At 52.3% G+C, this 13,781-nt stretch overlaps 1 protein-coding gene across 2 annotated transcripts in view; it reads left to right on the top strand.

Moving 5' to 3' along the window:
• LOC140395026 (colorectal mutant cancer protein-like) overlaps window positions 1-13,781 on the top strand; it is a 51,855-nt gene that overhangs the window by 28,120 nt on the left and 9,954 nt on the right. For both annotated transcript variants that reach the window (XM_072482350.1, XM_072482349.1), the window contains 3 exons: window positions 2,843-2,949; window positions 8,722-8,878; window positions 11,619-11,916. In XM_072482350.1, the coding sequence (XP_072338451.1) occupies window positions 2,843-2,949; window positions 8,722-8,878; window positions 11,619-11,916 (562 nt within the window). The remainder of the gene's footprint in view (window positions 1-2,842; window positions 2,950-8,721; window positions 8,879-11,618; window positions 11,917-13,781) is intronic.

The following is a 13,781-nucleotide window of genomic DNA, read 5'->3' on the forward strand; positions in this document are numbered from 1 at the left end:
AATGAGGGAGCGCTGCGCTGTCGGAGGGTCAGCAGTGAGGGAGTGCAGTACTATCAGAGGGTCAGTAATGAGGGAGCGCTGCACTATCAGAGGGTCAGTAATGAGGGAGTGCTGCACTGTCAGAGGGTCGGTAATGAGGGAGCGCTGCGCTGTCGGAGGGTCAGCAGTGAGGGAGTGCAGTACTATCAGAGGGTCAGTAACGAGGGAGCGCTGCACTATCAGAGGGTCAGTAATGAGGGAGCGCTGCACTATCAGAGGGTCAGTAATGAGGGAGCGCTGCACTGTCGGAGGGTCAGCAGTGAGGGAGTGCTGCACTGTCAGAGGGTCAGTAATGAGGGAGCGCTGCACTGTCAGAGGGTCGGTAATGAGGGAGCGCTGCGCTGTCGGAGGGTCAGCAGTGAGGGAGTGCAGTACTATCAGAGGGTCAGTAACGAGGGAGCGCTGCACTATCAGAGGGTCAGTAATGAGGGAGCGCTGCACTATCAGAGGGTCAGTAATGAGGGAGCGCTGCACTGTCAGAGGGTCGGTAATGAGGGAGCGCTGCGCTGTCGGTGGGTCAGCAGTGAGGGAGTGCAGTACTATTGGAGGTATCCACTTTCAGTTGAAATGATAACTCTGACCCCCCCCCCCCCCCCTGTCTGCTCTGTTGGACTTAAACGGATCCACAGCCCCTGTTTCAATGAAGAGCCGAGGACTTTTCCCCAGGTTCCTGGCAAATGTTTCCCCTCAATCAACATCACTGAAAAGCCGACTCTCCAGTTGTTCGTATCCCTCTGTCCGAAATCCTAGCTGTGTCGAAATTGGCTGTCGAGTTTCCTACAAGAATGTCTGCACCTGAGAAAAGTACTTAATTAGTTGTTAAACACTTTCTCCTAAATTGGGGAAAGGCGCTACAGAAATACAAGTTCTCTCTTTATTCAGGCAGTGGTGTGAACTGCAGAACCTTTAAATCTAGTTAGAGGAAGGTGAAGTAAATTCAATCATCACTTTCAACAAAGATTAGGATAAACAGTTGAAGACAAAACATTTCCTGGACAATGGGGAGGAGCACGCAAGTGGGACTAATTTGATAAGCTTGTTGAAGCGCTGGAACTAGCATGGTGGGCGAAATGGTCTCCTTCGCTGTGAGACTCTCCGATTCACTCAATGGCATTGACTCTCACTGAATTTCCCTGGGTTGCTGACCTCTGTCTGGCACCTCAGCCAGGTGCTCACACGTGCGGTGTCACTTTAGATGGTGACTATTTAATAATAATAATTTTTATTAGTGTCACAAGTAGGCTTACATTAACACTGCATTGAAGTTACTGTGTAAATCCCCTAGTCACCACACTCCGGCGCCTGTTCTGGTACACAGAGGGAAAGTTCAGAATATCTAATTCACCTAACAGCACCTCTTTCGGGACTTGTGGAAGGAAACCCACGCAGACACAGTGAGAACGTGCAGCCTCCCCACAGACAGTGACCCAAGCCGGGAATCGAACCTGGGACCCTGTGAAGCAGGAGTGCTAACCACTGTGGACCTTAGTTCGTGCCTCTTGTCCCTCAATCACTCTGTAGAGTGATGGTGACCCAGAGAATCTGAGACTTGCACCCCTCACGCGCCGATCAATTTATTCAATCCAGGCTGCGCAGTGTGGAACCTTAGTGCCGGGTTTTCAAAGGAGCTACAGCCCAGTCCCGCCAACATTGGGTTTTTGTGTTCCATCAGAACCTCTGCCGATACCCTTATCATCTCACCCGATCAGCATTTCCTTTGATTCCTTTCTCCCTCGTGTGTTTAGCCTGCACCCTCTTACCAGTCTCCTCAACCAATCGCCATGATGGTGCGTTTCCCACTGTCGTGGAACTCTATTAGTGACTATCCAATATTTAGGATGCTCGTTCGGATTCCTGCACAAGTAGAAACATTTTCCTTACATTTACCCGATGTTAAGACCATAAGACAGAGGAGCAGGAAAAGGCCGTTCGGCCCATCGAACCTGGTCTGAGCACCAGCAGGTCATTCCTGAGCCCTCTCTTTTCCAGAGAACAATGCCCTTGCCTGTTCAGTCAATCCTGATGTTATAAACTCGTAATTTTAATATTGTCCTTGTAAATCTTTTTGCACATTCACACGTGCCCTTATATTTGTTTTTCTGGGCAGCATGGTGGTGCAGTGGCCTCACGGCGCCGAGGTCCCAGGTTCGATCCTGGCTCTGGGTCACTGTCCGTGTGGAGTTTGCATGTTCTCCCCGTGTTTGCGTGGGTTTTGCCCCCACAACACAAAGATGTGCAGGCTAGGTGGATTGGCCATGCTAAATTGCCCCTCAATTAGAAAAAATGAATTGGGTACTCTAAATTTATTTATTTTTTAAAAATTTGTTTATTGAATATAGAGACCGGATCTATCAAAGGTATATGGAGACCAAAACTGCGCTCCATGGCCTGATAGGATCATAGAATTTACAGTGCAGAAGGAGGCCACTCGGGCCATCGAGTCGGCACCGGCTCTTGAAAAGAGCGCCTTACTTAAGGCCACGCCTCCACCCTATCCCCATCACCCAGTAACCCCACCTCACATTTTTGGACACTAAGGGCAATTTAGCATGGCCAATCCACCTGACCTGCACATCTTTGGACTGTGGGAGGAAACCGGAGCACCCGGAGGAAACCCACGCAGACACAGGGAAAACGTGCAGACTCCACACAGACAGTGACCCAAGCCGGGAATTGAACCCGGGACCTGGAGCTGTGAAGCAACAGTGCTAACCACAGTGCTACAGTGCTGCCCGTATTTAACATAACCTCTTTTCAATGATCTTCTTGTCGAAATGACCATTTGAATCTCTGTTTCCTGTAGTGAGGAGTGTGTTGATGCCTATGAATTACTACTGGCTGAGGTTGAAACTGAAGTGAGCTCCATGCGGGGAAAGTTAGAGGCAGGAAGCTGGGACTCAGAAGAGCTGGGTAAGCAAAGCAAAGAAACACATCTGAGAACTGTGGTCTTAACCAGAGAAACACTGTTAACATGGTCCACAATACTTAAATAATCAATTTCTGCACAGACATCCCGCTCGCTGGAAGAATGGGAGGAGGTCGTGAGTCCAGGTGAAGCAGCAGAGGGCGACATGGGTAGCTGGGAAGGGGGAGGGTCTCCTTCCCCTCTGTGGGTACAGGACAATCCTACTCCTCACAGGGCTGTGAACCTGTGCATCCTCTGCCTCAGATCCTGATCCATCATGCCATAGTGCGTCAGCGTGTGTGTGTGTGAGGGTCAGTACTGAGGGTGTGCTGCACTGTCAGAGGATCAGTACTGAGGGAGTGCTGCACTGTCAGAATGTCAGTACTGAGGGAGTGCCGCTCTGTCAGAGGGTCAGTACTGAGCGGGTGCTGCACTGTCAGAGGGTCAGTACTGAGGGAACACTGCACTGTCAGAGGATCAGTACTGAGGGAATACAGCACTGTCAGAGGGTCAGTACTGAGGGAGTGCTGCACTGTCAGAGGGTCAGTACTGAGGGAGTGCTGCACTGTCAGAGGGTCAGTACTGAGGGTGTGCTGCAATGTCAGAGGGTCAATACTGAGGGAGTGCTGCACTGTCAGAGGGTCAGTACTGAGGGAGTGCTGCAAAGTCAGAGGGTCAGTACTGAGGGTGTGCTGCATCGTCAGAGGGTCAGTACTGAGGGAGTGCGGCACTGTCAAAGGGTCAGTACTGAGGGAGTGTTGCACTGTCAGAGGGTCAGTGCTGAGGGAGCGCTGCACTGTCAGAGGGTCAGTACTGAGGGAGCGCTGCACCGTTCGAGGGTCAGTACTGAGAGTGTGCTGCACTGTCAGAGGGTCAGTACTGAGGGTGTGCTGCAATGTCAGAGGGTCAGGACTGAGGGAATACAGCACTGTCAGAGGGTCAGTGCTGAGGGAGCGCTGCAAAGTCAGAGGGTCAGTACTGAGGGAGTGCGGCACTGTCAGAGGGTCAGTACTGAGGGAGTGTGGCACTGTGAGAGAGTCAGGACTGAGGGAGTGCTGCACTGTCAGAGAGAGTGTCAGTGCTGAGGGAGTGCTGCACAGTCAGAGGGTCAGTCCTGAGAGTGCTGCACTGTCAGAGAGAGGGTCAGTGCTGAGGGAGTGCTACACGGTCAGAGGGTCAGTACTGAAGGAATGCTGCACTGCCAGAAGGTCAGTACTGAGACAATGCTGAACTGTCAGAGGGTCAGGACTGAGGGAGTGCTGCACTGTCTGAAGGTCAGAACTGGGGAAGTGCTGCACTGTCAGAGGGTCAGTACTGAGACAGTGCTGCACTGTCAGAGGGTCAGTACTGAGGGAGTGCTGCACTGTCAGAGGGTCAGTACTGAGAGAGTGCTGCACTGTCTGAAGGTCAGAACTGAGGAAGTGCTGCACTGTCAGAGGGTCAGTACTGAGACAGTGCTGCACTGTCAGAGGGTCAGTACTGAGAGAGTGCTGCACTGTCTGAAGGTCAGTAATGAGGAAGTGCTGCTCTGTCAGAGGGTCAGTACTGAGGAACTGCTGCATTGTCAGAGGGTCAATTCTGAGAGAGTGCTGCACTGTCTGAAGGTCAGTACTGAGGAAGTGCTGCACTGTCAGAGACTCAGTACTGAGGAAGTGCTGCATTGTCAGAGGGTCAATTCTGAGAGAGTGCTGCACTGTCGAAAGGTCAGTACTGAAGGAGTGCTGCACTGTCAGAGGGTCAGTACTGAGGGAGTGCTGCACTATCAGAGGGTCAGTTCTGAGAGTGCTGCACTGTCGGAAGGTCAGTACTGAGGGAGTGTTGCACTGTCAGAGGGTCAGTGCTGAGGGAGCTCTGCACTGTCAGAGGGTCAGTACTGAGTGAGCGTTGCTCTGTCAGAGGGTCAGTACTGAGACAATGCTGCACCGTTCGAGGGTCAGTGCTGAGACAATGCTGCACTGTCAGAGACTCAGTACTGAGGGAGTGCTGCTCTGTCAGAGGTGAGTACTGAGGAAGTGCTGCACTGTCAGAGTGTTTGTACTGAGGGAGTGCTGCACTGTCAGAGGGTCAGTACTGAGGGAGTGCTGCTCTGTCAGAGGGTGAGTACTGAGGAAGAGCTGCACTGTCAGAGTGTTTGTACTGAGGTAGTGCTGCACTGCCTAAGGGTCAGTACTGAGACAGTGCTGCACTGTCAGAGGGTCAGTACTGAGATAGTGCTGCACTGTCAAAGGGTCAGTACTGAGGCAGTGCTGCACTGTCAGAGGGTCAGTACTGAGGGCGTGCTGTACTGTCCGAGCGTCAGTACTGAGTGAGTGCTGCACTATCAGTGGGTCAGTAATGAGGGAGTGCTGCACTGTCGGGGTCAGTACTGAGACAGTGCTGCACTGTCAGAGGGTCAGTTCAGAGACAGTGTTGCACTACTGAGAAAGTGCTGCACTGTCAGAGGGTCAGTACTGAGGGAGTGCTGCACTGTCAGAGGGTCAGTACTGAGGGAGTGCTGCACTGTCATAGGGTCAATACTGAGGGAGTGCTGCACTATCGGGGTCAGTACTGAGACAGTGCTGCACTGTCAGAGGGTCAGTACAGAAGGAGTGCTGCAATGTCAGAGGGTCAGTACTGAGGGAGCGCTGCACTGTCAAAGGGTCATTACTGAGGGAGTGCTGCACTGTCGGGGTCAGTACTGAGACAGTGCTGCCCTGTCAGAGGGTCAGTACTGAGGGAGTGCTGCACTGTCAGAGGGTCAGTGCAGAAGGAGTGCTGCAATGTCAGAGGGTCAGTACTGAGGGAGCGCTGCACTGTCAGAGGGTCAGTACTGAGGGAGTGCTGCACTGTCAGTGGGTCAGTAATGAGGGAGTGATGCACTGTCAGAGGGTCAGTACTGAGGGAGTGCTGCACTGCCAGAGGGTCAGTATTGAGGGAGTGCTGCACTGTCAGAGGATCAGAACTGAGCGAGTGCTGCACTGTCAGAGGGTGTGTTGCACTGTCACAGTGTTGGTACTGAGTACTGCTGTACTGCCAGATGGTCTGTACTGAGGCTGCGTTGCACTGTCACAGGGTCAGTACTGAGACAGTGCCCCACGTTTAGAGGGTCAGTGCTGAGACAGTGCTGCACTGTCAGTGGGTCAGTAATGAGGGGGTGCTGCACTGTCAGAGGGTCAGTATTGCGGGAGCGCTGCACTGTCAGAGGGTCAGTACTGAGGGAGTGCTGCACTGTCAGAGGGTCAATACTGAGGGAGTGCTGCACTGTCGGGGTCAGTACTGAGACAGTGCGGCACTGTCAGAGGGTCAGTACTGAGGGAGTGCGGCACTGTGAGAGAGTCAGGACTGAGGGAGTGCTGCACTGTCAGAGACAGTGTCAGTGCTGAGGGAGTGCTGCACGGTCAGAGGGTCAGTCCTGAGAGTGCTGCACTGTCAGAGAGAGGGTCAGTGCTGAGGGAGTGCTGCACGGTCAGAGGGTCAGTACTGAAGGAATGCTGCACTGCCAGAAGGTCAGTACTGAGACAATGCTGAACTGTCAGAGGGTCAGTACTGAGAGAGTGCTGCACTGTCTGAAGGTCAGAACTGAGGAAGTGCTGCACTGTCAGAGGGTCAGTACTGAGACAGTGCTGCACTGTCAGAGGGTCAGTACTGAGAGAGTGCTGCACTGTCTGAAGGTCAGTACTGAGGAAGTGCTGCTCTGTCAGAGGGTCAGTACTGAGGAACTGCTGCATTGTCAGAGGGTCAATTCTGAGAGAGTGCTGCACTGTCGACAGGTCAGTACTGAAGGAGTGCTGCACTGTCAGAGGGTCAGTACTGAGGGAGTGCTGCACTATCAGAGGGTCAGTTCTGAGAGTGCTGCACTGTCGGAAGGTCAGTACTGAGGGAGTGTTGCACTGTCAGAGGGTCAGTGCTGAGGGAGCGCTGCACTGTCAGAGGGTCAGTACTGAGTGAGCGCTGCTCTGTCAGAGGGTCAGTACTGAGACAATGCTGCACCGTTCGAGGGTCAGTGCTGAGACAATGCTGCACTGTCAGAGACTCAGTACTGAGGGAGTGCTGCTCTGTCAGAGGGTGAGTACTGAGGAAGTGCTGCACTGTCAGAGTGTTTGTACTGAGGGAGTGCTGCACTGTCAGAGGGTCAGTACTGAGGGAGTGCTGCTCTGTCAGAGGGTGAGTACTGAGGGAGTGCTGCACTGTCAGAGTGTTTGTACTGAGGGAGTGCTGCACTGTCTAAGGGTCAGTTCTGAGACAGTGCTGCACTGTCAGAGGGTCAGTACTGAGATAGTGCTGCACTGTCAAAGGGTCAGTACTGAGGCAGTGCTGCACTGTCAGAGGGTCAGTACTGAGGGCGTGCTGTACTGTCCGAGCGTCAGTACTGAGTGAGTGCTGCACTATCAGTGGGTCAGTAATGAGGGAGTGCTGCACTGTTAGAGGGGCAATACTGAGGGAGTGCTGCACTGTCGGGGTCAGTACTGAGACAGTGCTGCACTGTCAGAGGGTCAGTACAGAAGGAGTGCTGCAATGTCAGAGGGTCAGTACTGAGGGAGCGCTGCACTGTCAAAGGGTCATTACTGAGACAGTGCTGCACTGTCGGGGTCAGTACTGAGACAGTGCTGCACTGTCAGAGGGTCAGTACTGAGAGAGTGTTGCACTACTGAGAAAGTGCTGCACTGTCAGAGGGTCAGTACTGAGGGAGTGCTGCACTGTCAGAGGGTCAGTACAGAAGGAGTGCTGCAATGTCAGAGGGTCAGTACTAAGGGAGCGCTGCACTGTCAGTGGGTCAGTAATGAGGGAGTGATGCACTGTCAGAGGGTCAGTACTGAGACAGTGCTGCACTGTCAGAGGATCAGAACTGAGCGAGTGCTGCACTGTCACAGGGTTGGTACTGAGTACTGCTGTACTGCCAGATGGTCTGTACTGAGGCTGCGTTGCACTGTAACAGGGTCAGTACTGAAGGTGTGCTGCACTGTCACAGGGTCAGTACTGAGACAGTGCCCCACGTTTAGAGGGTCAGTGCTGAGACAGTGCTGCACTGTCAGTGGGTCAGTAATGAGGGGGTGCTGCACTGTCAGAGGGTCAGTATTGAGGGAGTGGTGCATTGTCACAGGGTCAGTACTGAGAGAGTATCGCAATTTCAGAGGGTCTGTACTGATGGAGTGTTGCACTGTCAGAGAGTCAGTACTGAGACAGTGTTGCACTACTGAGAAAGTGCTGCACTGTCAGAGGGTCAGTACTGAGGGAGTGCTGCACTGTCAGAGGGTCAGTACTGAGGGAGTGCTGCACTGTCAGAGGGTCAATACTGAGGGAGTGCTGCACTGTCGGGGTCAGTACTGAGGGAGTGCTGCACTGTCAGAGGGTCAGTACTGAGGGAGTGCTGCACTGTCAGAGTGTCAGTATTGAGGGAGCGCTGCACTGTCAGAGGGTCAGTACTGAGGGAGTGCTGCACTGTCAGAGGGTCAGTACTGAGGGAGTACTGCACTGTCAGAGGGTCAGTACTGAGGGAGTGCTGCACTGTCACAGGGGTTATCTTTTGACTGAGATGTTAGTCTGAGGGACGTCAAATATTCCAAGGCTACTATATTTAGAAGAGCAGTGGAATCCAGATTTTGTTTGATAATGCTCCTGTGAAATACCCTTGGATGTTTTATTAGTTACTTTGAAGAGTTGGCATTGACACAATGGGTGTAGTAACCTCTCGCCGAGTTTTCTTTCTCTGTCTCTCTCAGATAAACACAAGTTGTTGTTTCTGGGGTGTGGTTGGGGAGCTTGTCACGACTTATTGTTTTTCTCCACTTTCTCTTCAGCACATTGGAGCATGGGCAACGTTGGTAGGTTTGGCAGTCAGGGCACAGAAGGCGTGCCCGCAGCTGATGCTGGAACACCAGCGGAGAACGTTCATGTTATTTATTCAATGGCTGCTGATCCTCAACATCAGGCCCTGCCAGAACACACGCAGTGCAGGTGAGATTCAATACTGTGTGTCTCAACAACAATTTACATTTTCTTATTGCCTTCAACACAGTAAAACGTCCCAAGGTGCTTCACAGGAGCCAAACGTGGAGATGTCAACACAACTGGCCAAAAACCTGGCCAAAGAGGATCGGTTTAAAAAAATATATATATTTATTAAAGTTTTTTAACACAATTTTTCTCCCTTACAAACAATAACCACCCCCCCTCCCCCCCCCCCCCCCCCCCAGGTTGCTGCTGCTGCTGACCGATCTTCCTCTAACGCTCCGCGAGATAGTCTAGGAACGGTTGCCACCGCCTGTAGAACCCCTGCGCAGACCCTCTCAAGGCAAACTTAATCCTCTCCAGCTTTATGAACCCAGCCATGTCATTTATCCAGGCCTCCAGGCTGGGGGGCTTCGCCTCCTTCCACATTAGCAAGATCCTTCGCCGGGCTACTAGGGACGCAAAGGCCAGAATGCCGGCCTCTTTCGCCTCCTGCACTCCCGGCTCGTCCACTACTCCAAATATTGCTAGCCCCCAGCTTGGCTTGACCTGGACATTCACTACCTGAGATATTGCTCCCGCCACTCCTCTCCAGAACCACTCCAGTGCCGGACATGACCAAAACATATGGACATGGTTCGCCGGTCTCCCTGAGCACCTTCCACATCTGTCCTCTACCCCAAAGAACCTACTCAACCTCGTCCCCATCAAGTGCGCTCTGTGAACCACCTTAAATTATATCAGGCTGAGCCTGGCACACGAGGAGGAGGAATTAACCCTACCTAGGGCATCAGCCCACAGACCTTCCTCAATCTCCTCCCCCAGCTCCTCCTCCCATTTACCCTTCAGCTCTTCTACCAGCGCTTCCCCCTCTTCTTTCATCTCCTGGTGTATTGCCGACACCTTGCCCTCCCCGACCCATACACCCGCGATCACCCTGTCTTGAATTTCTTGTGCCGGGAGCAACGGGAATTCCCTCACCTGTCGCCTCACAAACGCCCTCACCTGCATATATCTAAAGGCCTTTCCCGGGGGTATCTCAAACATCTCCTCCAGTGCCCCTAGGATCGCAAACGTCCCATGAATGAACAGGCCCCCCATTCTTCTAATCCCCGCCCGCTGCTAGCTCTGGAACCCCCGTCCATCTTCCCCGGGACAAACCGGTGGTTACCCCTGATCGGGGACCACACCGAGGCTCCCATTGCACCCCTGTGCTGTCTCCACTGGCCCCAGATCCTTAGCGTTGCCGCCACCACTGGGCTCGTGGTGTACCTTGTCGGCGAGAGCGGCAGCGGTGCCGTCACCAACGCCCTCAGGCTTGTTCCTTTACAGGACGCCATCTCCATCCTCTTCCATGCCGCCCCCTCTCCCTCCATCACCCACTTGTGGATCATCGCCACATTTGCTGCCCAGTAGTAGCTCCCTAGGTTTGGCAGCGCCAACCCTCCTCGGTCCCAATTCGTTCCAGGAACCCTCTCCTTACCCTCGGGGTCCTATTCGCCCACACAAACCCCATTATACTCCTACCTACTCTCTTGAAAAAGGCCTTGGTGATCACGATGGGAAGGCACTGAAACACAAACAGAAACCTCGGAAGGACCACCCTTTTGACCGACTGCACTCTACCCGCCAGGGAGAGCGGTAACATGTCCCATCTTTTGAAGTCCTCCTCCATTTGCTCCACCAACCTCGTCAGATTCAGTTTATGTAGGGCCCCCAACTCTTGGCTATCTGGATCCCCAGATACCGAAAGCTCCCCTCCGCCCTCCTCAGCGGTAGGTCCCCTATCCCTCTTTCTTGGTCCCCTGCCTGTAAAAAGAGGATCGGTTTTAAGGAGCATCTTAAAGGAGCAGCGATATTTGGAGAGAATTAAGAAGGGAAATCTCGAGCCAAACATTGAGGCAGCTGAAGGCATGGCCACCAATGGTGTAGAGATTAAAATTGAGGATGCGCGATAGGCCGGATTTGGAGGAGAGCAGCAACTTTGGTGATTAAACAAATAAGCCCCACGATTGATACTCCTTCAATCCCCTCACTACCACGGAACAGTGGCAGCTGTGTGTACCATCTACAAGATGCACTGCAGTAATTCACCAAGGCTCCAAACCCAAGGCCATTACTATCAAGAAGGACAAGGGTGGCACATATCTGGGAACCCCACCGCCTGCAGGTTCTTCTCTGTGCTAACCCACACGGGGACCCCAGGCGATCGCTGATTGATCTCCCTGTTGACTTTGCAGAATACGAGTTCCCGTGGTGAGCGAGCGGAGGCCCCCCCAGCTGGGGTTCGTTGGTGGGATGTTTAAATATGGCTCCCAGACCCGGGCCGGCAGTTCCCGGTAGTCTTGGGCTGGGACGGTTGTTGTGTGTGTCGCGATAGCAGCTTTATTTTAATTTAAAGTAAACCAGTTTGGCCGTACACTCTGCACCTGCTGGAATTATTACACCCTCCAAGTCACTCACCATCCTGACTTGGAAATATATTGCGGTTCCTTCATTGTTGCTGGGCCCAAATCCTGGAACTCCCTCCCTAACTGCACTGTGGGTGCACCTACACCACATGGACCGCAGCGGTTCAAGGCGGTGGCTCACCCCACCACCTTCTCAGGGGCAATTAGAGATGGGCAACCTATGCTGGCCTAGTTTAGCCACACCCACATCCTGTAAACGAACAAAAAAAAAGATTGAAGGGCTGAATGGGCTACTCAAGATTTAATTCTTACATTCTAACTTGCGGGCCTTTCAGTATCGCAGGGGAGCCGGACGTTGATGAAGCTACAACTCGTCGGAGAAGAGACGTCACAGGTCTCCGAGTCAGCTGTGCCGCGGTAATGCTGACCGTCCTGGAACTGGGAGACACACCTCCCCATCTGAAGCACTACCTCCCGAAACCCTGGGATGGTGAGGCGAGGTCACAAAGCAGCGAGATTGGAGCGGCCGCACAGGGTCTGGTGGTGCCTGGCATCAGCACGCCGTCACCAAAGGCGGTTCACCAACGTAAGAAGACGAAGAAGGAAGTTCTGCAAGAACTTGTGACCGTCCGTGTAAGTGCCCCTGGTGAGGGTATTTGTTGGGGATCTTATTTTACCTTCTAATAAGAGTCGATAGTCCGATTGATTGGAGGTATCAAAATACGATTTTATTGCTAATTAGTCATTTGATTGCACTTGGTTAAGAACTGAATCAAAACTTTAGAAATGAAATATCAAACGATACATGAAAGGATCGAACGCATGGCAAAAAACATAAAGAAATCACGAACACAAAAAACAGATAGATGATTCAAGAATTCAGGAATGCAGGAATTCAGGAGCAAGACCTCGACCACGAGGTCCTACTTTTAAGGGAATCCTTATCTCATGTTTAATCCCTCATTTGCTCTCATTGGTTTCTAATTCTCAGCCGAGACCTCCTGGTTTGTTCAAATGGTTGTCCGTTACTTAGAGGATGATTTATTAATCAAGCATTGGACATTACTTAAGATTGACTGGTGTCTATCAAGACTAGCTCAGCATCTGCGTGCACAGTCTTAGGAAAATTACTGGAGATGTTTCTTACCCCGCAGCTCGGCCCAGAGACCTTGCTGTAACTGATTAGTTGACACATTTTTATTGCTGAATACACTGGAATTAATTGTGAGAAACATTTTTTTTTAATAAACATTTTATTGAGGTATTTATGGTTTTATAACAGTAACAGAAGAAGCAGTGTATATACAATTATAAATATAGTGCAAAAGCCATCATCCTCTCTCACATGTCCCACATTTTCTAACTCCCTACTCTACACTAAACTACCCCCCAGCCCCCCCTCCCCCCCCCCCCCTCCCACCACCCACCCCAGCTGACGGTTAATTTTCCCCAACAAAGTCGACGAACGGCTGCCACCTCCGGGCGAACCCTAACTTTGACCGTCTCAGGGCGAACTTGATTTTCTCCAGACAGAGAAAGCTAGCCATGTCAGTTAGCCAGGTCTCCGACTTCGGGGGCTTTGAGTCCCTCCAAGCTAATAGTATCCGTCTCTGGGCTACCAGAGAGGCAAAGGCCATAACGTCTGCCTCTTTCTCCTCCTGGAATCCCGGATCTTCCGACACTCCGAAAATCGCCACCTCTGGACTCGGTACCACCCTTGTTTTCAATACTTTGGACATGACGTCCGCAAACCGCTGCCAGAATCCCCTAAGCTTCGGACATGTCCAAAACATGTGAACATGGTTCGCTGGTCCTCCTGCACACCTTGCGCAACTGTCTTCCACCTCAAAGAACCTGCTCATCCGGGCCACTGTCCTGTGAGCCCGATGAACGACCTTAAATTGTATCAGGCTGAGCCTGGCACATGTTGTGGTCACGTTGACTCTGCTCAATGCATCCGCCCAGAGACCATCCTCGAACTCTCCTCCTAACTCCTCTTCCCATTTGTGTTTCAGCTCCTCGGTCTGTGTCTCCTCTGACCTCATTAGCTCCTTTTAATATCCAAAACCTTCCCTTTTCCCACCCACACTCTGGAAACTACCATATCCTGTATCCCCCTTGGTGGTAGGAGCAGGAAAGTTGAGACCTGCCTGCGTAGGAAGTCCCGGACCTGCAGGTACCTAAAGTCATTCCCTCGCGTCAGTTCAAACTTCACCTCCAGTTCCCTCAAGCTAGGAAAGCTCCGTTCTATAAACATATCGCCCATCCTCTCGATCCCTGCTCTCTGCCACCTCTGGAACCCTCCATCTAACCTCCCCGGGGTAAACCGGTGATTATTGCAAATTGGGGACCAGACCGATGCTCCCTCTGCTCCCACATGTCCCCTCCATTGCCGCCAGACTCTCAGGGCCGCAACCTCCCCCCCCCCCCCCACCACCATCCACTTCCTAATCATGGCTATATTCACCGCCCAGTAATAATTACTAAAGTTCAGGAAT

This window comes from Scyliorhinus torazame, chromosome 18 (assembly GCF_047496885.1).
Source record: "Scyliorhinus torazame isolate Kashiwa2021f chromosome 18, sScyTor2.1, whole genome shotgun sequence".
In the NCBI taxonomy this organism is placed as follows: Eukaryota; Metazoa; Chordata; class Chondrichthyes; order Carcharhiniformes; family Scyliorhinidae; genus Scyliorhinus; species Scyliorhinus torazame.